The sequence below is a fragment of the Dromiciops gliroides genome, chromosome 2, assembly GCF_019393635.1.
Source record: "Dromiciops gliroides isolate mDroGli1 chromosome 2, mDroGli1.pri, whole genome shotgun sequence".
NCBI lineage: Eukaryota > Metazoa > Chordata > Mammalia > Microbiotheria > Microbiotheriidae > Dromiciops > Dromiciops gliroides.
The window spans coordinates 36,202,485-36,227,945 of NC_057862.1; the positions used below are offsets into that span (position 1 = coordinate 36,202,485).

The 25,461-nt window shown below is 45.6% G+C and overlaps 1 protein-coding gene across 3 annotated transcripts in view; it reads left to right on the forward strand.

Moving 5' to 3' along the window:
* The first annotated feature begins 4,337 nt into the window (after positions 1-4,337).
* Positions 4,338-25,461, forward strand: part of CHRNA3 (cholinergic receptor nicotinic alpha 3 subunit) — a 29,334-nt gene continuing 8,210 nt past the window's right edge. Inside the window, exons 1-6 of one of the 3 annotated variants that reach the window (XM_043985598.1) lie at positions 4,393-4,476; positions 7,569-7,640; positions 8,700-8,839; positions 8,965-9,009; positions 15,718-15,827; positions 21,227-22,238. In XM_043985598.1, the coding sequence (XP_043841533.1) occupies positions 8,819-8,839; positions 8,965-9,009; positions 15,718-15,827; positions 21,227-22,238 (1,188 nt within the window). In that variant the 5' untranslated portion in view covers positions 4,393-4,476; positions 7,569-7,640; positions 8,700-8,818. Of the gene's footprint in view, positions 4,481-7,568; positions 7,641-8,699; positions 8,840-8,964; positions 9,010-15,717; positions 15,828-21,226; positions 22,239-25,461 lie in introns of all 3 variants that reach the window. The other 2 variants (XM_043985597.1, XM_043985599.1) reach the window with 2 other exon arrangements.

The window sequence follows — 25,461 nt, forward strand, 5'->3', positions numbered from 1 at the left end:
GACACTTGATACTGTGTGACCCTGGGCAAGTCATTTAACCCTCATTGCCTCCCCCCCCCCCAAAAAAAGAACTTTGGAATTGATTGCATGACATGGGAGACACTGGCACAGAACTGCCCAGCATGGAGTGCCCACATCAGAGAAGGTGCCATGCTCTATGAGCAAAGCAGAATTGAAGTAGCTCAAAAGAAATGTAAGATGTGCAGATTTAGAGAACCCAACCCAAATGTTCACATAGATTATTTGTGCCCACCTAAGGTATAGCATTCTGAGCTCAGATTGGTCTGGTCAGCCACAGTCGGACATACTGTAACTTGGCTCTAACGCAGTGATGTCATTCTGGTCCTCTTCAAGAATGAAGGACAACCACCACCACCACATTTTATATGTGTATATGCATATTCATACACATATGTATATACACATATAGTGTTTGTATAAATATGTAGCAATGTGTTGCATGTATGCATGTATATTATATGCATCGGTCTATCTGCATTGTGTGTAATGTGTATAGGTATAGGTAAATGTGTGTATACACATGTTATATTTTATGTGTATAGGCATACATGTGTGTATTGTGTGTATATATATGTATATATGTAGTGTGTGTGCACTTGGAAGGAAAGTAAGAGCTGTGCAGAAAGTGCTGGGAGTGGGGGAAGGCTGCATATGAAGTCCGAGGATCAGGGTTCCAGTCCCACCACTGCTGTTACTTCCCATGTGACTTTACCTCCCCAGCCCTCCATCTTCTCATCCTCTTTCTGAAGTCCTTTCCAGCTTCAGCTCTGGTGACCCCCTGGCTAACCCAGGCAGCTCTTTACTTGAGGACAGAGTCATCCTAAATGCCCCCTTGGGTTAGTAGAAAAGCTTCCCTTCAGAGTACTCTGCCAGCTTTCCATGTCCTCCCTCTTTTAGCTCCACATTATTGACACCATGGCGATTGCTTGGCACTCATCGGATAGCCAATGAATCCTAGCTGCCAATGGGCAGAATAACATTGCCCCCCAACAGTAGTGACAGGCATTATTCCTGTCATTTCCCACCAAAAAGTTTGATGATCTCCAAGGGGGTCTTCCTGACCTTGGCTGTTCCACAGCACGGCATCTGGCAGTCTAGTGAAATCTAGGGACCCCTCCTCAGAATGGTGTCTATTTCATAATTGAAGGAAATGTTAAAATTCATTTACAGATTAGTGAAATTCAAGATAAAATTCTTCCTCATCCAAGTTCACAGACCCCCCCCCGAAATCTAGCTCAATCTGCCTTTGGGGTGGGACTCCAGGTCAGAACTCCAAAGAGCTGTAAAGATCCATATCTAAGTTTTTATGGAGAAATAGATCAGCCAGCATTTATTAATCGCCTTCTATCTGCCAGGCACTGTGCTAGGTGCTGGGGTTAATGAGACAAAAATGAAACAAGCCCTGCTCTTCAAAAGCTTACATTTAATTGTATGTAAATAAATATGTACAGAATGGACACACACAAACACACAAATGAGGTAGCTGGGGAGGAAGGGGTAGGGAGCAGAAAAGGCTATAAACAGAAGGGGGCACCAGGCTAGAGTCTGGAGGGAAACAAGAGATTCTAAGAGGCTCAGATGAGCAGGGAGGGCAGGGAGACTTATCTTCATCCTAGGAACCATAGGGAGCCTTTGGACGGTTTGGCTTTTACTAAAAACTGAAGTTTTTTCTACTCCTTCGTCAACTTGCCCTCCTTCATGATGCCCTCAGCAGACTCAAAGTGTGCCATCTTCAGCGTGGATCCCCTCCATGTGAAATGGTCCAATCTGGCTGCTTTTATCTTTATTCTCTTCAGCACCATGTAAAGGAAAAGCTCACTAAGAGAAAAGGGAATACTAAATAACAGAAAAACCAATACCATCATGAAACACTGTCCTCTGCTCTGACAAGGGGGAAGAGGGCTAGGAGGGCAGAATATTTCATACATTGTCAGTCCCAGTCACCTCGAGGGCAGGAACTATCTTTGGCTTCTTTTTGTGTCCTACTATGTGCCAGGCACATAGTAGGCACTTAATAAATGTTTACTGATTGTCTGTATTTGGTATTTTTGCTTAACTTTTACTTTCTTACTTATGAGAGAGGGTTCAATAGGAAAGTGGGAGAATGGGAGAAAAAAGCATGATGTTTCCCAAGATAGCTTGTGTTGTGAAAACAAAAAGCATTGGTAAAAATTTATTTTAATAAATAATCATTGGAACTGAGCTGGAGAAAAGGAAGGAAGGAAGGAAAAAAGGAAGGAGGGAGGGAGGAAGGAAGGAAGGAAGGAAGGAAGGAAGGAAGGAAGGAAGGAAGGAAGGAAGGAAGGAAGGAAGGAAGGAAAAAAGGAAGGAGGGAGGGAAGATTTACTAAGTGTTTACTGTGTGTCAGGCACTGTGCTAAGTTCTGGGGATACCTCTGTGCCTGCTCTCCGGAAGCTCACCTTCTAACGAGGGAGTCCACACATAAAGTTTCAACTACCAGTCAGATGGGAAGGTCCTATGGTGCTTGGGGTACAGCAGAAAAGCACATGGTCTGGGCTCTTCTTTAGTCATTTCCACGAATAATATCCTATCAGTTTCTGAGGTTGAGCCACTTGACAAGACCAAGTACTTTAGCGTCAAGAACTCCTTCTCCATCTTCAGTAGCTGTATAGCTAAGGGGCAACTAGGTGACTCAGTGGATAGAGCACTGCCCCTGAAGTAGGGAGGACCTGAGTTCAAATGTGACCTCAGACACTTACTAGCTGTGTGCCCCTGGGCAAGTCACTTAACCCCATTGCCTCAAACATCCGGGGTCCTCTCCAGTCGTCCTGATCTATATCTTGCCACTGGACCCAGATGGCTCTGGAGTAGAGAGTGAGGCTGGTGACTCTGCACAGCCCTCCCTCACTTAAATCCAATTCAGTCCAAGTCATGACATCACCTCCTGTGTCATGGTACTCTGAGAATGAAGGAAAAACAACAACAGCTGTAGGGCCAGGCTATGTAGGGGTTGCTTCCCAGGATGATGGTTGAGGGGGGATAAGCATTTATATAGTATCTACTATGTGCCAAGCATTGTGCTCAGCACTTTACAGATTTATCCCATTTGATCCTCACAACAGCCCTGGGGGGTAGGTGCTGTTATTATCTCCATTTTTCATTTGAGGCGACTGAGGCAGACAGAAAATTAAGTGACTAGGCAAGGGTCACACAGTGTGAGGCCAGATTTTAATTCAGATCCTTCTGATTCCACTGCACCATCTGGCTGCCTCTGGGCTGGAAGCATTGCTGTTCTGGAGGTTCTTGGGCTCAGGATTCTAGGCTGCCTTCACTGGGGTCCAGAGGGAGATGGAGGTCAAGGTTTGACTTGGCCAGTACATGCACCTTCCTGTTTCTTCCCCAGAGTGCCTTGCTGCTTCAGCTAGGCTGGTTCGCCTGCCCCATGAGCGTGAGGATGATGGCAAGACTTTTGTCCACAGGAAAAGCTTCCTGGGATGATGACTGTTATGGCTGCCCTGTATGTGTATGACTGGAGTCAAGTCCTGGGATAAAGGGCCTCCTTCTCTTTACACTTCAAAGCTGAAGTCAGGCCCCAAATCAGCACAAGACCAGAGGTGTGAAGGAGAAGGGAGGTTGGCTAGCTATGCTTTTTTGAGCCCAGTGAATGAGTGGCAGTCAGACCTGGAGCCAGGCCTGGTTCTGGATCCCCCTCCCTTCCCCTTCAGTACCTCATGAGATTCCCTAGGTAGGTGGGGGTGCTGGGGGGTGCATGCACCTCCACCAGGTTGGGAGGTGGGGCAGTAGGTGGGCATCCAAAGGATGGCCCAGTCCTGGGACTCCCTGGGGCTGCCTCCCTCCTCCTCCCCTGCCAAAGGGCTGAGAATGTTAGAACTGGCAGAGATATCTCCTCCCCACGCTCCCTTCTCGGCTGCTCCCCTTTCTCCACTTCTGCCTCCTCTTTCCCTTACCCTTTATCTCCCCCTCTGCTTTACTCACCCTCTCCTTCCCTTTCCCCTTTCCTTCTCTTCCCTGGCCCCCACCTATTACTCTCATCCCTTTGCCCCTCGCCTCCTTTTTTTCTCCCCTCCCTTTTTGTCCCCCTCCCCTCCTTCCCCCTTTTCTCCTCCCCTCTTCTTTTTCATCTTTCCTCCCTTCCTCCCACTGTATTTTCCTTTTCCTTTTCCTCCTCCCCCTCCTCTTGCCTTGGTCCCTTTCTCTGCCCCCACCACCCAGTTTTAACCCTTACGGCGCCGCGTGAAGGGGGCTTCGCGGGCTGCCGCGGGGCCTCTAGAGACTCGGCTGGGGAGGGCCAGGCTGGGGCGGGGCTGGGCGGGGCGCGCAGGGCTGCAGGCTCTGGGGGAGGGCTGCAGGAGCTGAGCGCTGCCCGGGAGGACAGCAGGTGCAGGCGAACAGATTGACAGACGGACGGGACCATGGACACCGGTGGCGCGGGACTCGGCTTCCTCCTGGCCGGCCTGGCCTTCCTGCTCACAGGTGGGTGAGTCTAGGGCCCCGGGGCGGTTCCTCTGCCTCCCCGGCCCAGCCGCTCCAACCCAGGGCTTAGAGGGCAGGAGTTGGGGGGGAGGGGAACCTAGAAGGAAAACCTGGGGACGCGGCTAGGGAAAGGTCCTGAAGAACCCAATCCCGGTCGCCAGGAGAGAAGGCAGGACTTTTAGTTAGGTAGGGGGACTTGGGCTTCTGCTTCAGCCAGCTCCGGGTGCTGGTGTTCCTAATAAACGTCGAGCTTTAGTGAGAAGTCCAGAAGCCCAAGGCGGCCAGGGACTTCCAAGACTACTCATCTGCTATCTACCTGGCCACTTCAGCCTTCAAGTAACGGGACAACCCCGATCCTTCCCACACAACCCCTTCTACTCCGGGAGGGTGCTGAATGGCTGGGAAGTTTTCCCCTTACCAGAACCTACATCAGCGGCTTCCTCCCCATCTTGTTCCCAATTCGGCCCTTAGGGGGCTTAAGGAAAAGCAAACTGCCCCCTCGTTATTGGGACACCCTTTACAATACTTGCTGATCCATGCCTAGGAAACCGTGCCGCCTCCCATCCACCTCTCCTGTAGGAGGCTTGTCCTCTCCCTCCACTCTCAGCAGCCAGAGCGTTCCTCTTCCAGATTCCCTTCTATCCACGCTGTATGCGGCCTGTATGTACATAGTTATTCGCATGTTGTTTCCCTGTTCCCCCCACAAGAATAGATGTTCTATGGCAAGGACGTGGTTCTGCTTTTCTTTATATTCCCAGGGATCGGCACAGCGCCTAGGACAGAGTAGATGCCGTAAAGTGCTTGTTGACTGACTGTGTATCCGGACAGTCCCCAAAAGGAACTGAGTTGCTACATTGAAATGGTGGTCTGCAGGAGGGCGGGCACAGAGAGATAGACAGAGACAGAGACACAGAGAGAACCAAAGACAGAGACAAAGAAACAGAGAGACAGATTTGACCAAATGCTTCTTGTCTTTCCTGACCCACTTGGTAACTGGTGGAGGAGACAGTCTACTCTCATGCCCAACCTGCTTGCATCTTCTACTCCAGGCCCTGACCTTTTGCAGGATCAGGACCAGGGACAGATCATCATCAAACCCTTGTTGAGGGAATATGGTGGAAACTAGGTGAAACTAGGTGCCGCGCCCCCCCCCCCCTCCGCAAGGATCTGTCTTGGGCCATCTTCTTTTTTGTTGTTCCCTCCCCAAGTAATTTCATTCATTCCCTTGGTCCCAGTTGACACTTCTGTGTAGATACCTCTAAAATCATCCTCGACCCAGCCTGCTTGTATTTCCGGCTGCCCACCAGACATTTCTGCTTGAATGTCCTGCTGGTTGCTCATTCAATATACAGTGTGTGAACCTGCACACATCCTCTCTCCAAAACCTTACACTCCCCTCTATTTTCTCTATTTCCCCATCCTGTCTGTAACCTAGGCTCAAAATACTGTCTCCTTTTTGATTCTTTGCCATCTCTCACCGCTCACATCCAATCTGAGCCCATTTCTGTTATACCTCCCTCCATGTTATTTTCACTTCCATACACCACCAACCTAGCTCAGGCCCCATTCCCAATAGTCCACTATTGTATCCTCCCCACTGGTCTTCCTGAATTCAATTTCTTCTCCCTTGAATCTATCTTTCATTTGGTTGCCAAAGTAATCTTCATAATGTATCAGTCTGACCAAATCATTCCTCTGCTCAAAAGTCTGTCATGCCTTCCCAGTGTCTAATGAACAAACATAAATTTACAGTCCTGGCATTGAAAGCCCCCCACAGCCTGGCTCCCACCTTCCTCTCCATGCCCAGCTCAGGACTTTATATTGCCTAGCTTGGTTATTCTCCATTCTCTATTCTCTTGCTGTCCTCTCCCTATCTCTGCCTTTTCTCACACTCTTCCCACATCTGGGATGGACTCCCTTCCCACAATCCTGTGTCTCCATTTGTCAAAGCCTTCCCTTTCCTTGAAATCCAGCTTGGGCTTCCTTCCTCCATCCTTGAAACTTTCCCTGACCTGACATCTTAAAACTGTATAGAAACCCAAGTCGTTGCCAGATCATTATCACCATTCCCAGCCCCAGTGAAACAATCTCCCCAGCCCCAAATGCATGGCCGTGCATCCATATATCAAGACCCCATGATCCCCTGAATGTGGCAACTCCCTTTAGCATCATGCAGAAAAAAAGCACATGGACTCTGTAATCAGAAGCCTTGGGTTCAAATCCTGGTTTCATCCCTTATTTCTGTGTGACTTTAGGCAAATTGCTTAACTTCTCTGGCCCTCAGTTTCCTTCTCTCTAAAATGAGAGGGTTAAAAATGCTTTTTTAAATTAAAATAATAAAAATAAAATGAGAGGGTTAGACTAGACCTCTAAGGTCCAATCAATGATACGTCCACCAAGACAGATTTCTACTCATCTATAATATAGTCTTTCAGAATTGCCTGTGGCTTCAGAAGAGTTAAGTGGTTTGTCCATGGTTGCATAGCTAAGAAGTGCCAGATGCAGGACTGGAACCCAGGTCTTTTTTGACTCAAACTCCACCAGTCTGTCAGCTATCCACACTCCCTCTCTTACTCACGGCTCACATTTAATAAATAATAATTCAATTGAATGGAATGTAGTTGATAAAGATCTCAAAGACTTTAGACACAGAGAATTAAAAATGTTAGGGTTGGGGCAGCTAGGTGGCCCAGTGGATAGAGCACTGGCCCTGGAGTCAGGAGGACCTGAGTTCAAATCCGGCCTCAGACACTTGACACTTACTAGCTGTGTGACCCTGGGCAAGTCAATTAACCTCAATTGCTTCACCAAAAAAAAAGTTAGGGTTGATAGTGACATTAGAGACCATGTAGCCCAACCTCATTTTACAGATAAGGAAACCAAGGTTTAGAGAAGGTAAGAGACTTCTGGGTCACAGAGAAAATTAGTGGCAAAATTAAAATTTGTAACCCAGATCTCTTGAATCCTAGTCCTATATCCTTTACCCTTAACCATTAGGATAGTTTATGAATAGCAATCACTATTGTCATCATTTTTATTAGAAAATCACGTTACACATTTCCAAGAACCTTTGCCTCTGATGTCTTTTGCAGCTCTGAGTGTGCTTTTTATGTGATTCATTAACAAACCTCAGTTGTTTGGCTACCTGAAGAAAAGATAAGTGGGTAAGTAGCCAATGATTATATTGCAAATGAGCAAAATACGAGTACATCTTCAAGGAACTTCAGAGCCTGCAGAAGGAACAGTGGAGGTCAACTGGTCCATCCTTTGACTGAACAAGAATTCTCTTTCCCACATCCCTGAAAAGTGACCATCCAGACTCTACTGGAAGACCTCCAATGGGGTGGGACCTTGCTCCCTTCTGAGACCCTTTGGGATAGTTCTAATTATTATGAACTTTTTCCTTAGAACAACATCATATCATACAGTTTTTGTTATTCCATCCTTTATGCCTTGATCTCTCCCCCGGGGTCAGGCAGAAGAAAGTTACTTCCTCTTCTGTTTGGTGATTCTTCTAATACTTGAAGAGAGTATCACTTCCCTACTAAGTCCTATCCAGGGAAAACATTCCCAGTTCTTTAAACTGCTCTTGATATGCCATGGTTCCCAGTGTCTTTATCACTCCAGATGTCTTCCTCTGGGGACGCCTTCCAGACATTCTAGAAAGTGGAATGCAGAGTTGAACATGGTATTCCAGGTGTTGTCTGACCAGGACATAGCACTTCCCCTGTTATGGTCATTACATGTTGTATAGCAAATCCCATTAGTCTGCACACAGCTGCACGTTACACTGTTGACTCATACTCATACTGAGCTTTTGTTATTGTTGTTGTCCAGTTGTTTTCAGTCATATCTGATTCTTTGTGACCCCATTTGGGGTTTTCTTGGCAAAGACACAGGAATGGTTTGCCCTTTCCTTCTCCAGCTCATTTTACAAATGGGGAAACTGAGGCAAACAGGGCTAAGTGACTTGCCTGGGGTCACACAGCAAGCATCTGAGGTTAGATTTAAACTCATGAAAATGAGTCTTCCTGACTCCAGGCCTAGCACTCTATCCACTGCACCATCTAGCTGCCCCATATTAAGCTTGTAGTTCACTAAAACTCCCAGATCCTTTTCATGTAAACTGTAGGTTGGTTTGTCTCCTCTCTTCAGTACTTGAGCAGCTGATGCTCTTGACCGAAAATGGGAAAATATCATGGTCAGAATTTTCTTCTCCACAGGGGCTGGAGGCTCTGACGCAGAGCATCGCCTGTTCGACAGGCTGTTTGAGGACTATAATGAGATCATCCGGCCAGTGGCCAATGTGTCTGACCCAGTCATCATCCATTTTGAGGTGTCTATGTCCCAACTGGTAAAAGTGGTGAGTCCTGGGCAGTGACTTGATTTCTAAAAGGGAGAAACATGGGCAAGAGCTTTCTATCATCAGTACAAATGCAGAATTTTTCTTCCTTTTTCTTTTCTTTTTTTTTAAAATCACTTGACTAGGATGAAGTCAACCAGATTATGGAGACCAACCTCTGGCTGAAACATGTGAGTTACCAATCAATCAGTTGACACATGAACTTTATTGGGTACCTTCTAAATGTCCATCCCTGTCCTAGGTGACATCATGGGAGAGAAAAAAGTGGGCCACCTTTAAGGGTCTCATCTTATCTGAGGAGAAAGGATAAGACACAGTGAAAAAAGGTGCTAAATAAATTAGGGGTGATTGAGCCAAAAGAGTCCCCCATTTCAAGGAGCTCACTCTAATGGGGGAGACAACACAGAAACAAGTTAGTACAAACAAGAAATGTAGAAGATAAATTGGAGATCATTCACTGAGAGAATTGCATTAAGAGGGGAAGGTTCTGCTTGAATAACTCTAGTAAATGGGGAGAATAGACCATTCTCCTTGGAGACTGTTCTCATGGTTAGGAAGCTCTTCCTTAGACCCAGACAAAATCTACTTGCCTGGAAGATTAATGTTTGGTTAGAGAATGGAGGGTTTGGTGTGGGCTAGAGCAATTAAAGAAAACTTGCAGGAGAAGCTGGAACTGGAGTAGGTTCTAAAGGGTAGTCCAGACAAAAATTAAGAGAAGAGGAAAGAACCTTCCAGGGAATGTGACTAGTATGAACAAAGCTTTGCAAAAGCAGGGATGAGTGTAGCAATTAGGGGAGTATACCAGAGGGGGAAAGGGGAGGAAAAGGATAATGAGGGATTGAGTATTTCTTTGTGGCTTGTGAACAAAAGCAACTAACTGATAAACATTTTAAAGGACCTACTATGTGCCAGGCACTTGGCTGGCTTTTGGCTTGTGAATCCAGATTGATCAAGATGCATTTATTAAAACCCCTGGGCAGCTAGGTGGCCCAGTGGATAGAGCACTGGCCCTGGAGTCAGGAGTACCTGAGTTCAAATCCGGCCTCAGACATTTAACACTTACTAGCTGTGTGACCCTGGGCAAGTCACTTAACCCCAATTGCCTCACTAAAAAAAACAAAAAACAAAAAAACAAAAGACAAAACCCTACTATGTGCATATAGTTAGGTCCAGGTCAGTGCTTACTGGGCATATATGTTGGTGTCCATCTCTGGGGCAATCGATGCTCTCTTGCCCCTATAGTCCATCAGAGGTTACCTGTCTTCAGCTTACTTCACCAATAGCAGAGAAAGGACAGGAAATAATGTAACCTAAATGGCCAGGAGAGTCCATAGGCAGTGGTTCAACTTGGCTATGTATTCAACAAACATTTAATAAATATCTAATATGTTGAAGACCTTGTGGAGGTGATACAGGAATGAATAAGACACATTCCCTACCTTCTCGGAACTTGTAGTGTGGATTGGGGTTGGGGGTTGGAGGACTCTAGAGTTTGTGTTGCTTCTTAAATCTCTCTCAGAAAAATTATAAATAGAAAAGATTCTTTTTTATTTTAATTTTTGTTAATTTTTTAAATTTTATTTATTTATTTAGAATTTTATTTTCCCAAATTACATGTAAAGCACAAATTTTAACATCGATTTTTAAAACTTTATGTTCCAAATTCTCTTCCTCCCTCCCTCCCCACTCCCCTTAAGAACTCAAGCAATTCAACATAAATTATACATGTGTAGTCATGTAAAACATTTCCACATTAGTCAGGTTATGAAAGAAAATAGACAAAAAACTTTAGAAAAGGGAACTAACAAAAAAATTATGCTTCAATCTGTATTCAGATACCAACAAGTTCTTTCTCTGTAGATAGATTGCATTTTTCATAAGTCCTTCAGAGTTGACTTGGATCATTGTATTGCTGAAAAATAACTAAGTCATTCACAGCAGATCATCTTACAATATTGCTGTTATTTTGTATACCGTACATATCACTTTACATCAGCTCATGTAAATCTTTCCAGGTTAAACAGAAAAGATTCTTGCATGAAGAGAGGTCCAAATGGACAGTTTCCCCTGCTAACTTCAATTCTTTCTGACCCTAGCAATTTCCACTTACATTTCGTAGTAATCCAGTGCTTCACACAGTACCTGATGCAACGTAGGCATTTAATAAAATCTCATTGGTTTGACTTGGTCAATCCTAAAACAAAAGACAAATTTCTCCAGCAAAGTTGAACAATGGTGTGTAGTTTAAGTTTAAGTGTCTGAGTTATGTTAATATTGGAGAACCCTGGATGAAAATAGCTTCCTGAAACCAGTCGCTTTCTCCTGAGCATACTTTCAAGTAGGGTCCAACTTGCACAAAGAGGATTTCTCTTCATTGAATTAAACAAAAACATTTCCATTCTTAGTCACCGTGACCAAGAATAAGTCTCTTAGTTTCAAGATCAGGCTCTATCCCTGGAATTGATTAAAAGTCTTCTATTTAAGGAAGACAGATTGGACCTTTGATTCAAGTGAGTCCAAGGACTTCAGACTGGGGCATCATCATCCTATTATCTCAATAGTTTACAACCAGGTGAGGCATTAGCACTTTGTGCTTCCATACAGCCTGGCCAGGGGAATTAGACATGACAAAAATAGGTTTAAGATGATGCTGGATATGATAGGTGTCCTAAAAGAGGTGCCAATTGGCTTTCCATAAAGGGAGAGAACATTTCCATTTAGATGGATCAGGGAAGGTTTCCTGGAGAAAGAGGCATTTGAGCTAAGCCTTTGAGAGGGGGCCAATTTCAATAAGTTGGTGGTGAGGGGAGTGCAGAAGGCTATTCCAGATGGGAAGAATAACAAAAGATGGAAACCAGGGCTATGAATCAGAAGATCCAAACGAGAACACTTGAATTTAAATACCTTTTCTACCTTGGTGCCTTTGCCCATGCAGTTGCTGGGCTTGCAATACCCTCCCTTCCTTTGCCTGTTAAAAAATCCTCCCCAGGGGCGGCTAGGTGGTGCAGTGGATAGGCACTGGCCCTGGATTCAGGAGTACCTGAGTTCAAGTCCGGCCTCAGACACTTGACACTTACTAGCTGTGTGACCCTGGGCAAATCACTTAATCCCCATTGCCCTGCCCCCCCCAAAAAAAATCCTCCCCATCATTTAAAGCCCAGAACAAACGTCACCTCCTCCAGGAAGCTTTCCCTGATGCTTTCCACTTTTGCTCACAGCCATAAGTAGCAGTCTATATATCTTATTCAGCTCCTAGAATGTAGGCTCCTTGGGGGTAGGGATTTTGCCTTATATAAATTGTATCTTCCTGAGCACGGAATTCAGTATACTACACACAGTAGGGATGTTTATGGGATCTGAACATGTGATTTCAGCCATCCAGGGTGAGGAAACTCCCTCCACCAATGCAGGTCAGCACCCCCCAGTCTTAGGCTGCTGCCCAGAGCACTGAGAGGTTAAGAAACTTGCCCACATTCAGGATGGGTCAGAGGCAGGTTTTCTTATCTCTATCCACTACCCTATACTGCCTCTCTAGGCACACTGTACACAGTGGGAATTTACTAAATCAGTCAACCAAATTCATTAAGTGCTAAATGTGTGCCAGGCAGGCGCTAGGCTAAGAAAGGCAAAATCCTAACCCAACCCCTGCCTTCAAGGGGTTTTCATTCTAAAGAATGTTGACCCTGAACTTCCTTTGTCAGAGAGAGAAGGGGAAGTGATGGCATTTTAAACTTGGGTGCTTCATACACTCCAGTTACACGGATGCTCAAAAACACTTATTTTTGCCAAGAAACAAGATATTTTGGAAGACTTGGTTTGTCAGGGGCTGGGCGTTAATCTTTCCTTTGGTCAATGCTGACATCTAGTGGTGACATCTTGGTTTGCTGCAGGGGTGCAAATTCTATAACTCTCAAGCTTACAGTTTCAGGGGTGCCTTGATTTATGCAATTGATGTGATCCTATAAAAGTTCACAGGGGCATGGACTTCAATTGTTAAGAAACTGAGTGTAGGTCTCTTAAATTATGCTTTTTAAAAGGTTTAATTGATGTTCTTTTAAAATTTTTCAGTCTCTTCTCCCCTCCCCTCCCCTCCCCTTCCTTCTTCCCTCTCTTGTTGATTCAATAGAATCCATTCCTTTTAGAAAAAAAAGTGCAGTTCTGTATGTATCAGCTCACAGCACAGGTCAGCCCATTGGCTCTGTCTGACAATGCATATCTCATTCAGCACCTGTAGTCTGCCACCTCCCTGCTGAAATATGGGAGGTACGTCTCACAGTGGGTTCTCTGAAGCCCTTGGGCACTGCACTGATAAGAGTTCCGAGGTCTTTCTGTGTTGTTTTGCTTTACAATATGCAAATTATGTCATCATGCAACTTCCTAAAGCTGTAAGAGATTTCAGAGGCCCTTGAGTCTAACTTCTTATTTGACTGATGAGGAAACTGAGCCCCAGAGAAGGAGCATGACCTGTTTAAGGTGGCACAGGTCATAACCATCACAGGTCAGGTCTGAACCTGGCTCCTCCAACTTCTTCCTGCTTAATTAACTCTTCTTCTGTTCATAGAAGTCTTCCCAAATGTCTTGAAATTCTTCATTTCACCTCTCCTTTTCCACTAACTCTTGTCATGCTACTGGGAGTTGCTTTACATGCTCATCCAGCCTTGTGTCACAGGAAGGGCAGAGGAAGATCAGGGATCCACCTCAACTCAGCCTCTCATCAACTCCATGACCTTGGGCAAGTCACTTCCTTGTTTGGAACCTCGGTTTCATCTTCTGAAAAATTAATAGATAGTACCAAATGATCCATGAAGCTCCTTCCGGCTTTGAATGTCTGTGACTAAGTTTCTATGCATTCATTCCTCCCAATACAGAAAAAGCCAACAGCAGTATACAAGGAAAGCCTGATGCTTTAAAGGCAATAGGGGCCCCCCACTTCTCTTTTCTGTGAATTCAGCTTTTGTACACTGGGGCAGGTGTATGCAAGGCTGGAAGGGACTTGGAGGCTTCTAGACTAATCCCCTCACTTTACAGATAAGAGGGGAAGTGAATTGCCCCAAATCACATAAGCTAGTAAGCATCCGAAGTGGGTTTTGAACTCCAGAGCTAATGGTCTTCCCACTCTACCACACTGGGGCTTGGAAAGGGAGTCCATGGGGGTCATCTCCAGCCTGGACACTTGCAGTTGCCTGCTGGTGGGTCTGCCTCCCTCAAGGCTCTCTCCCTCCACTCAGGTTGAAAACTTTATCTTCGTAATGTGCAGATTTGACCATATCGAACCCCACCCCACTTCCTCATCTCCATAAACTCCAGTGGCTCCCTATCACCTCTTGGTGTGCAACACCATTCATAACTTCCCCAATCCCTTTTCCAGTCTTACTGTCACCCATGCCTGGAACACTCTTCCTCCTCATTTCTACAGTTAAAAACCCTTGGGCTTCTTTTAAGGAAGCCCCACTGGGGATGGTTAGCTCAGGGAAGAAGGGAAATACAGTAGCTCCATTAAGTCTTTGAGAGATTGTCATATGGAGGAGGGATCCGATTAGTTCTATTTGGCTGCAGACAGCAGAGCCTGGCTGGAAGAGGCTGACTTAGCCTTGATGTGAGGGCAAACTCCTGGGCAATGAGAGAATGGGTCTCCAATCTCCCTTCTCGGAGGTCTTCAAGCAGAGGCTGGATGACAAGGAATCTTATGAGGGAGATTTTTTGTCTGTGTCTGGGCTTAACTAAACAGACCCTGGGATCCCTTCCATCTCACAAATCCCTTGGTTCCCTGAGAGGCACACAGTAGGATTCTCAATCCTGGTTCCCTTCTCCCATTACGTGTCACTGAGGGAAATGTCTCAGCATGGAGCCTCTGTCTATTTGGGGCAACAGGCCCAGTCCTGATAGCCTTCCTTTTGCCACAGCCAGATCTTTGAAGATAACAGCCATACATCCAGGAAACTGGACGATTTATCCTTGCTATATTAAGGCCAGTGACATCAGTCCATAGATATTCCCTTTGGGGGGAAGGGTACTGCCCAGAGCTGCTGTCAGACAAGAAATACTGGCCTGGCCTGCTTGTGACCCCTCTGTGCCAGGCCAGGTCCCAGCTGTCCCTGCACGTTCTGAGGCTTGCTAGATTGGAAGGATTTCTCTTCCCTGAGAAGTTTGAAAAACCACAGGGCAGAAGTGCCCTTTGTCACCCTGACCCCAAGACACTCACTCAGAGCCTCGGGTCTCCTGGAGGCTGCTTCAGGAGCTGTTCCCTTAAGGCGTCCAGGCTCAGCAGGGCAATCCTAGCCCCCTCTCCCCAAAGAAGAAGAATCAATTGACAAGCATTGATTAGGCACCTACTGTTGCCAGGCATTCTGCTAGGTGCTAAAAAAGAAAAAAGAAAAGAAAAGAAACAGGCCCCTTTCTTAAGGAGCTGATGGTTTAACGGGGAAAGAAGAAGAAACATGTACACAAAAGTATGATGGGTATGCAAATCTATGCAAATCAGTTAAATACCTGCTCATTTGTGAGGGAGGGCACTAGTGACAGGGACCAGAGAAGGCTTCATGACAATGATGCTTGAGCTGATTCTTGAAGGGAAAGAGGGATTCTGAAAGATGGAGATGAGGAGGGAATGCAGTCCAGGGAATGCATGGGGGACACCACATGCAAAGGCGTGGAGGTGGGAGACGGGATAAAAATCTGACCAAGGACTGCCATATTGGTCTGCCAATAGCAATATTAAAGGGGAAGGAGAGGGAAGGTGGCACACATGTAATGTTTGGGAGAGGCAGCCATACGAACTCACAGCCCGGAAAGTCCCCATGGGATCAGAAGACCTTGAAGGAGCAGAGCCCAGTATATAATTGGATTGTTTTCATCACCATCTCTCTCCCTTGTCTCAGATCTGGAATGACTACAAGCTGAAGTGGAATCCAGCAGACTACGATGGGGCTGAGTTCATGCGTGTGCCCTCTCAGAAAATATGGAAGCCTGACATCGTACTATACAATAAGTAAGGGTGCTGTGGTCAGGGAGCATAGATTTAGAGCGGGGGGTGGGGGGTGCTCAGAGGTCATCTAGGACCACCCCTCATTTTACAGAAAAGGAAACTGAGGCTTAATGTGTGAAGTCACACAGGTGATTGGGCAGAGGAAGGATTTAATCCACGTCCCTTGACTCCAAATTCATTATCAGTCCATCAATACATCGTTATGCAATGCCTTCTACAAGGTCTGAGCAGATGGGTTCCTGACACCCACCCAAGGGCCTTGGGCTCCTGCAGGTCCCAAAGGGTCATGCCCACAGCTAAGAACACAGCCCTATGCAACAGGAGAGCTGGGCATAAGGAAGGGTCTCAGGACCCCCAGGAGACAGGAGGCCTGGGATTCAGGTCACAGTGCTGGGGCTTCCACACATGCCCAACCAAGTCATGCAGGCTCCCAGTGGTCAGAGCCCTGGGTTTGAATCCCAGCTCTCTCTTGACTCCCAGGGCAATGTTCTCAACACCACCCTACACATAATAGCTGTGTGACCCCAGGTAGATCACTTAGACACTCTGAGACTTAGAGGGCTCATCTGCAAAATGGGTGAATAATATCAGTGGTGCCCACCTATAGGTTTGTGACAAGATTCAAATGACACAGTGTATGCCAAAGAACTCTGCAGACTGTGAAGCCATATTGGGCACACGGTAAGTACTTATATGCATCTATTTGTAGAGGCGTATCCCTATGTGGATAGACATATCTTCTGTGGATCTGTACCTGTATGTGTATGCATGTATCTATTGTATATACACACATATATATGTATATAATGCATGTACATATGCATGTATACCTATATACACACATGTACATATGCATATACATACAGCTACAAATGTCACATACATAGGCTTAACCACACTCAGTGTCTGTGTGTCTGAGTATATGGCTGGCTTCAAAGTTTACAAAGCAGTTTTTATACTGGATCCCATTGGAGGGTCACAACAACCCAGAAGGAAGTAACTGGTTGGATTAGGTGACCTCTGAAATCCTTTCCAGTTATGTATGTGTGCATATGTGTATTATATATAGTATGTGTGTGTGCGCACTGCACATACATATACATACATGATACATGTGTGTGCATATTTTTAAAACTCCAGATCTATGATTGCATACACACACACACAATTTTAACTGGGTCTGGAATTTCACTGGTTTAGGGGATGACAAATGAGGTTGGCACCTACCCTCCATTTCACCATCTGGGGCATCGAGAGGTTCCATAGCTTACTAGGGCCACGTAGCCAGTATGTGTCAGAGACTTGAATCCATCTTCCTGATTCCAAAGCCAGCACTACCCACTATACTGCACTGCCCCTCAATCCTTAAAGCACCATATCAATGTCATTTAATATTACATACTAAATGACTACCACACACCCATCATTTCCCCAGGAATTCCTTCCAACTTGCAATGGGTGAATGACTTCTTTGTGGTCCCCAGAAGCTTAGAGAGAAATTTTGGATTCCAAGACCTAGTGGAAAAGAGAATCTTCTGAGAATCAGGGAGCTGGGTTCCAGATCAGACTCTGCATTAACTGCATTGCCTTGGGTAGGTCATATCCCTTCTCTTCTCGGGGCCTCAGTTTCCCCATCTGTAAAAGGAAGAGATTGGGTGACCAGCTCTGACAGGGACTATCCTGAAATGGGGAAAGGGAAGCCTGAGATGTCCCCACTCTAGCTCAGAGGCTGTAGATGTCCAGGGGGGACCTGCCTTACTCAGGCCCCTCTGGCTCTGAATCACAAGGTCACATCCCCCATTTAGAGCCAGAAGGGACCTCAGAGGCCCTCTCGTACAAGCCCCTCATTTTACAGATGAGGAAGCTGAGGCCAGAGAGGTTAGGTTACTTGCCCATGGCCACACAACTGGACAATATTTGAACCTAGGTCTTTCTGGAGCTCTGACACTCACTAGCTGTGTGACCCTGAGCCAGTCACTTAACCTTTCTGAGTCCTAAGATTCTGAGAAGTTGGCCCCATTTCTCTTCTTGGCATCATGGCCCAAATTTAGCATCAGAAGAATGACTGTCAAGTGACAACTGCTCTTTGGCCACAGCAAGCCGTGAAGCCACCTACCAGGGCCTACAAGTGTCTAATTCACACCAGGGGAGGAACACCCAGGCCCAGGAAATCAGAAACCATTAGGTACAGCCCAGTCAATGGGGGCTACCCAGCCAGCCCCTGTCCATGGTCCCCAATAGAAAGTTTGACCCGGGACAGTCTGGATTATTTCCTCCCAGAAGGGAGTCTTGACTGAGCATCCTGAGCATTTTGAGACCTTGCCAGAGACTCCATCTGGCCCTTTGTCAGCAGAAGAAAGTCCCGGCCCCGGTGCCGCCTCTCATCTGGGCCAGAACTGCCCAAGTGGGTCAGTCAGAGCCCAGACAGAGCTGACCCAGGGTCAGTCTGGGAATATGGGCCACAGGACCCTAGATCAACAGGGGAAGGAACTTCAGAGACCATCTAGTCCAATACCCTCATTTTATACAGGAGGAAACTGAGGCACAGACAGGTCAGGTGACTTAAGTAGTAATCATCAGGTATTAGATTTGAACCCAAGTCCTATGTCCCCAGATTACTCCCAGGTTTAAAGGAATATTTTGGAACAAAATCAGTAAGCCTTTTTTCACACACACACACAAAATGCTGCTATTGTGTGTATATTTTAACAACATACTTAATTTTGTACTTGATATTTTAGAGGGGGAAATAGTACAATTTCTTACAGAATGCTCAGTCATGTCACTTGGAACACCAGGGACTGGAGAACATGCTCTTGGAAGGGCTGCTCTAATCCAACCCCTCCTTTTTCTAAAGAAAAAACTGAGGGCAGCTAGGTGGTGCAGTGGATAAAGCACCAGCCCTGGATTCAAGAGGACCTGAGTTCAAATCCAGTCTCAGACACTTTACACTTACTAGCTGTGTGACCCTTGGCAAGTCACTTAACCCCCTTGCCCTGCGAAGAAGAAGAAGAAGAAGAAGAAGAAGAAGAAGAAGAAGAAGAAGAAGAAGAAGAAGAAGAAACTGAGGCTCAGAGAGGAGCCAGTGAGTCAGTGATAGAGCAGGAACTTAGAACCTGGGTGTCCTAACTCCCAATACGATGCCCTTTCCACTTCACCACAGTGACAAGCGAGTTAGTGCCCAGGGAAGGGCACCAATGGGAGACAAATACTACAGAGAACCCCCTGGATATTTAGCTAGCAACAATAATAACAACAAGAGCCATCTCACTATCAGACACCATCTCACATTCCTACAACTGTATTAAGGTTTACAAAACACTTTATGCTCAGAACAATCCTGGAACTACAGGTTCTACAGGTATCATTCCCATTTTTCAGATAAGAAAAGCAAGACCTATGGAGGTTAAGTGACTTGCCCAAGGTCACACAGCTAGGAAGTGTCAGAGGTAGACTTTGAACCCAGGTCTCTTTCAACACCAAGCCCAGATCTCCTTCTGTTCACTATAGGATACTCCCTCTCTGCAAAAAGAACAAACTTCTGTGATCCCACACTTGAAACAGTTAAACCTGAATTTAATATTAATAAAGAAATGTTATCAGGGCCATTGTTATCTTGGAGGGATGTGGGGGCCTGAAGTCAACCCTAGATGGCAGGGAGTTCAACCCTAGATAAGATCACATTGTGTGAATGTGCATGAACCACCAACCATTCTCCATCCCTACTCCTTTTTTCCATGAAGCTTCCCACTTTAATGGAGTCAACTGGTCCAAAACCCAAATATCAATCTAGTTGAATTAATTTAATTTTCATGATTATAATAATTATACTATATTGTGATTTATATATTATTATATTAATGTATTCGAATAATATAGAATAATAAATTCTCATTTCAGAGTTTTATGATGCTTTAAGATTTGCAAAATACCTACCTCACACAAGCAGCGTGGGATACAGGCAGTGTTTAAGAACTCTCAAGGATGTTGGTTGTCCTGTGTTTGGACCAATCAATCAAGAATCATTCTATTTGTACCCATGCTCTCTGATTCCTAGAACTTCACAGGTGGAAGCAGGGTGTGCTGGTATATGTTTAACAACCATCTCTTGGCAGGGGGATAGGAGCAGCAGGGCAGGGAAGATAATGTACTCAGGTCACACTTTTTTATTATTCATATTTTTCTCCATCACTTTCGTAAGTCTAGACAACCAACAAAACCACAAATCAAGCCCTGGTGTATAATGTTTGCTGATTTCTGAGATAAACGTGCTCACATTGAAAATTTAACAATCGGCTCTAGCAAGCCAGAATGAGCTGGTTCTGGCACATTCTTTGTTGGAAAGGACGTCAACGGCCATCTAGTCCAATGAATGACCCCAGAAGAATGTCCACTCCACCGCATCCCCACAAGTGACCTCCTAGCCTCTGCTCAGAGACCTGCTGCATTCCAGGCATTTCCAATGAAGCAAAATGTCTTCTAGAAGCCCTTATTTACCCAGAACCTCTGGGCAAAATAGTGCTCTGGATAACTGAGGTTTCCCAGTAGCTAAGCGCTGACCTCTTTGATCAACTAAACATGAATTGATTTAAGTCTCTATAATGCACCAGGCACCGTGTTGGGCCCTAAGGACAAGAGGAGAAAAAGAAACAGTCCTTATCCTTGGGGAGGGTTTGGGGGAAGCAACATACAAGTAAATATAATTCCCTGAATTTTTAAGAAGACACGGAACACAATGGAACAGTTTTTTCCAATGATATAGGGTTTTATTATGGATTTCAGCTTGTTGTTATTGAGTCATTTCAGCCATGTCTGACCCTTTGTGCCCCCATTTGGGACAAAGATACTGTGGTGGTTTGCCATTACCTTCTTTTTTTTTTCTTTTTGGTGAGACAATTGGGGTTAAGTGACTTGCCCGGGATCACAGAGCTAGTAAGTGTTGAGGCCGTATTTGAACTCGGGTCCTCTTGAATCCAGGGCTGGTGCTCTATCCACTGAGCCACCTAGATGCCCCACCATTACCTTCTTTAGCTCATTTTACAGATGAGGAAACTGAGGTAAACAGGGTAAGTGACTTGTCCAGGGTCACACAGCCAGTAAGTGTCTGAGGCCAGATTTGAACTCAGGAAGATGAGCCTTCCTGACTCCAGGTCTGGTGCTCTATGCACTGTGCCAATATGATTATGAAAAGACATGGAATTTTTGAGAAATTCAATCACTGAGTAAAATAAGATGTCTTCTTGACTCCAGGTTGGATACTCTATCTTCTGTGCCACCTAGCTGCCCCTATTTTTATTAAAAGCATTCAATCAAATATTTGTTCAAAATTCAAAGTAAATAAAAACTGATTGAGAGGCTGAACCACATTGTGATTCCTTCCTTTACTCCTTTTGTCCTTACAGTGCAGTTGGGGATTTCCAAGTTGACGATAAGACCAAGGCCTTGTTGAAATACACCGGAGAAGTCACCTGGATCCCTCCCGCCATCTTTAAGAGTTCCTGCAAAATAGACGTGACTTACTTCCCATTTGACTACCAAAACTGCACCATGAAGTTTGGTTCCTGGTCCTACGATAAAGCTAAAATCGACTTGGTTCTGATTGGCTCCTCTATGAACCTCAAGGACTACTGGGAAAGTGGCGAATGGGCCATCATCAATGCCCCTGGGTACAAACACGACATCAAGTACAACTGCTGTGAAGAGATTTATCCCGACATCACTTACTCTCTCTACATTCGGCGTCTGCCTTTGTTTTACACCATCAACATGATCATTCCATGCCTCCTGATCTCTTTTCTGACAGTGCTGGTGTTCTATCTGCCTTCCGACTGTGGGGAGAAAGTGACCCTCTGCATCTCGGTCCTCTTGTCCTTGACTGTCTTCCTCTTGGTGATCACCGAAACCATCCCGTCCACTTCTCTGGTCATTCCCTTGATCGGAGAGTACCTCCTGTTCACCATGATTTTTGTCACCCTGTCTATCGTCATCACCGTCTTTGTTCTCAATGTACACTACCGCACGCCCAAGACTCATACGATGCCCCAGTGGGTGAAGACCATATTCCTTAACTGGCTGCCCAAAATCATGTTCATGGCCAGGCCTGCCAGCAGCGAGGAGGCTTCCCAGAAGTCCAGGCCGTTCTCCAGTGCTGAGCTCTCCAACCTCAACTGCTTCCGGGGTACGGAGACAAAATGCTGCAAGGGGGGCTCGACTTGCCAAGATGGGACGTGTGGTGTCTGCCGCCACCAGAGGGTCAAGCTCTCCAACCTGAGCTCCAACCTCCCAAGGAGCTCCAGCTCAGAATCTGTGGATGCTGTGCTTTCCTTCTCGGTTATGTCCCCAGAAATGAAAGATGCGATTGAGAGCGTCAAATACATTGCTGAAAACATGAAGGCGCAGAATGAGGCCAAGGAGGTAAGCAGGGGCCTTTGCGGAATCTTCCCCATCGGCAACCCTTGTTAGCAATTTGTAGAGTGTAAGCGTCATGAGAGCAGGGGGTGCCTCTTAAATAAATGTTTACTGTGCTCCCCTGTCCTGCCCCATCCCTAGCCCTGAGAACAATGTTACACTGACATGTTAGGCACTGAATGTGTGAATGAACGAGTGAAAAGAATTATTATTAAGCACTTACTGTATAGCAAGTAGTGCTAAGTGCTCAGGGGAGAAATAGGAAAAGAAGGTGGCTCCTGATGTCAATGAGTTTATCGTTTAATTGGGGAAGACAACACATGTAGGCGAATTGAGCCCCGGGTAGATGGCAAGGCTCAAGAGTCCTAAGGATGCACTAAGGTGTCAGACCCACAGGAGAGGTCTACCACCATGGGAAAGAGGGAAGACTGCCATTTATAAAGCACTTTAAGGTAGTAAAAAGTACAAAGTCCCTTACAGGCATGATCTCATTTGATCCTCACAACTCTATGAGGGAGGTGCTACTGTGTCCATCTACAGATGAGAAGACTGAGGCTCAGAACAGTAAAATGACTTAGCTGGTAAGTGGTGGAGGTAGGATAGATCCTAGGAGTCTCCCAATTCCCGGTCCACTGTTCTTCCTGCTAGACCATGCTGCCCAAGGACAAAAGACCCTGAGTTTTCCATAGAAACAATGACAATAACACTGGGACAACAAGGAGAAGGCAGAATAACTCAGCTTTTATCTTGCTTCTCTTTGCTTACCCAAGGAGAATGGTCCTTTCCTACTGGGAAAGAGAGAGCAACAACATTTAATAGGGAATTGAAAGCTTCGGATAAGTGAGGACGCAGTAAGGGGGATGATAGTGATATGGTCCACAAAGTTCTTGACATGTTATTCCTCATGATCCTCACAATGCTGGGAAGTAACCCCATCTTCCCCCATCAAAGAATACACAACCCAACAGTGGATTCTCATTATGTGGGTTGTTGTGCAATAATAGAGGCGGAAGCCACCAGAGAGATGAGATGCTGAGATTCCGACTTGGTCTCTAACAAAATTCACTTGTGACCCAGTCGGTCCTTCTGCCACAAGTGACAAGTAGAAGGAGGCTTAGATGTGTCTGAAGCCCCTGGAGGATGCTTATTACCTGTGTGACACTGGAGGAAATCAGCTCATCTCTGTGATCCACAATTTTCTCAGCCATATTATTATCTCCATTATATAGTCAGTCAATAAGCGTTTGTTTTTCTTTCTTTCTTTCTTTCTTTTTTGGTGAGGCAGTTGGGGTTAAGTGACTTGCCCAGGGTCACACAGCTAGTAAGTGTCAAGTGTCTGAGGCTGGATTTGAACTCAGGTCCTCCTGAATCCAGGACCAGTGCTCTATCCACTGCGCCACCTAGCTGCCCCTCAATAACCGTTTATTAAGTGCTTACTCTGTGGCAGATGCTGTGACAGGTGCTGAGGACCCAAAGCAAGGCAAAACCACAGTCATTTCCCTCAGAGAACTAACACTCTAAGGGCAAAGCCAATGTGGCAACAATTGTATTCATATAAGATATCTACAAGTAGATGGCGGCATTAGCAGCTTGTGAGGGCTGGAGAAGTCTCCTGAGGTAGGTGATGGTGGAGATGAGTCTTGAGGGAAGTCGGAGAATCCTGGAGGCAAAGGTAAAGGGAGAGAGAATTCCAGGTGGGGAAAACAGGTAGTGTTGCATACAAGGAATAACAAATTGAACTGGGTTGAGGGATCATAGAGCAGGGAGTAGAACAGCGTTAAGTGTAAGAAGATTGTAAAGGTGGGGAGGGGTTAGCTTTGGCAGGGCTTCCCATGTCAAACAGCCTGGAGATGGGAAGAGACTTTCCAACTAACTGAGTTAACATCTGGCTCCCACACTCATTTTGCCCCCAGGTGACCCAAGTCATTTCTGGTAATCTTAAAAAATGTTTTTTTTTCTTTTTTTGCCTTCAAAATTAATTAGTTTGGGGGCACAGCTAGGTGGTGCAGTGGATAAAATACCAACCCTGGATTCAAGAGGACCCGAGTTCAAATCCAGCCTCAGACACTTGACACTTACAAGCTGTGTGACCCTGGGCAAGTCACTTAACCTTCATTCCCTGCCCCCCCCCTCCGCCCGCAATTAAGTAGTTCAACCTTAGAATGCTTAATAACAAAGAGGTGATTACTAGACTAATCCCTGTTCCTAGCACAATGTTCATAATGGATGTTTGTTTAAAAAAAAAGTCTCCTTAATGGTCTTTTGTTTGGGTGTGAAAATCAAAGAGAAATCTATTAGAACCAAGGAGATGAGAAGCTAATTAGGTCTCTTGGTTTTTCTGAGGTGTCAGCCACTAGCACTACTAAATTAGGGGGTGCTTTGTCCCACCAAAGCAATCCCAACTGATTCGGCCAATTTGTAGCCTTATGGGCATTAGGACTAATCCCTCTGCAGATGCAAGTGGGCACCTTGTCTGCAACTTCTAGTTTCAAAGAATTTTTTAGAAGCCTGAGATGAATTGAGGATCGCACAGTCAATATGTGTCATAGGTGGCACTTGAGCCCAGAACTTCCTGGCTTTGAGGTCACCTCTCTAACCATTGCCCCAAATTGTCTTTTGTAGAATACAACTAGGGAGCAGCTAGGTGGTGCAGTGAGAAAAAGCATCGATCCTTCATTCAGGAGGACCTGACTTCGGATCTGACCTCAGACACTTGACACTTACTAGCTGTGTGACCTTGGGCAAGTCACTTAACCCTCGTTGCCCCGCAAAAAATTTAAAAAAAGAAGAATGCATCAGTGTGCTCTATCCTTCTCACCTGATGCATTAAAAAAAAAAAAAAAAAAAGAATGCACCTAAAAAGTGGTTGTGGAAAGAGCCCCATCTAGTGACGGTGCTTCATATTCTGCCTTTTCAAACCTGGATCAAAGGGAATTATAATCCATACTGGTAGCAGAGGTCTCCGGGACTCTCTTCAGAGAAGGGACAGATCTTTGGCAGTAGAGCCTTGAAGACCAGCAGCAGAGCTCACCCAGTTCCCAAGTAGCTCACATTTGTCTTGTCTTGTCACAGAGAGTCACCCCCACAGTATGGATGTTATCCCCAATTTACAGATGAGAAAACAAATTTAAAGAGGGTGGTGATGTCCATTTGTACTAGAGATGTTATAGTGCAACAGATAGAGCTGGGCCCTGGGTCCAGATCCCATCTCTGACCCTTAGCATCAGTG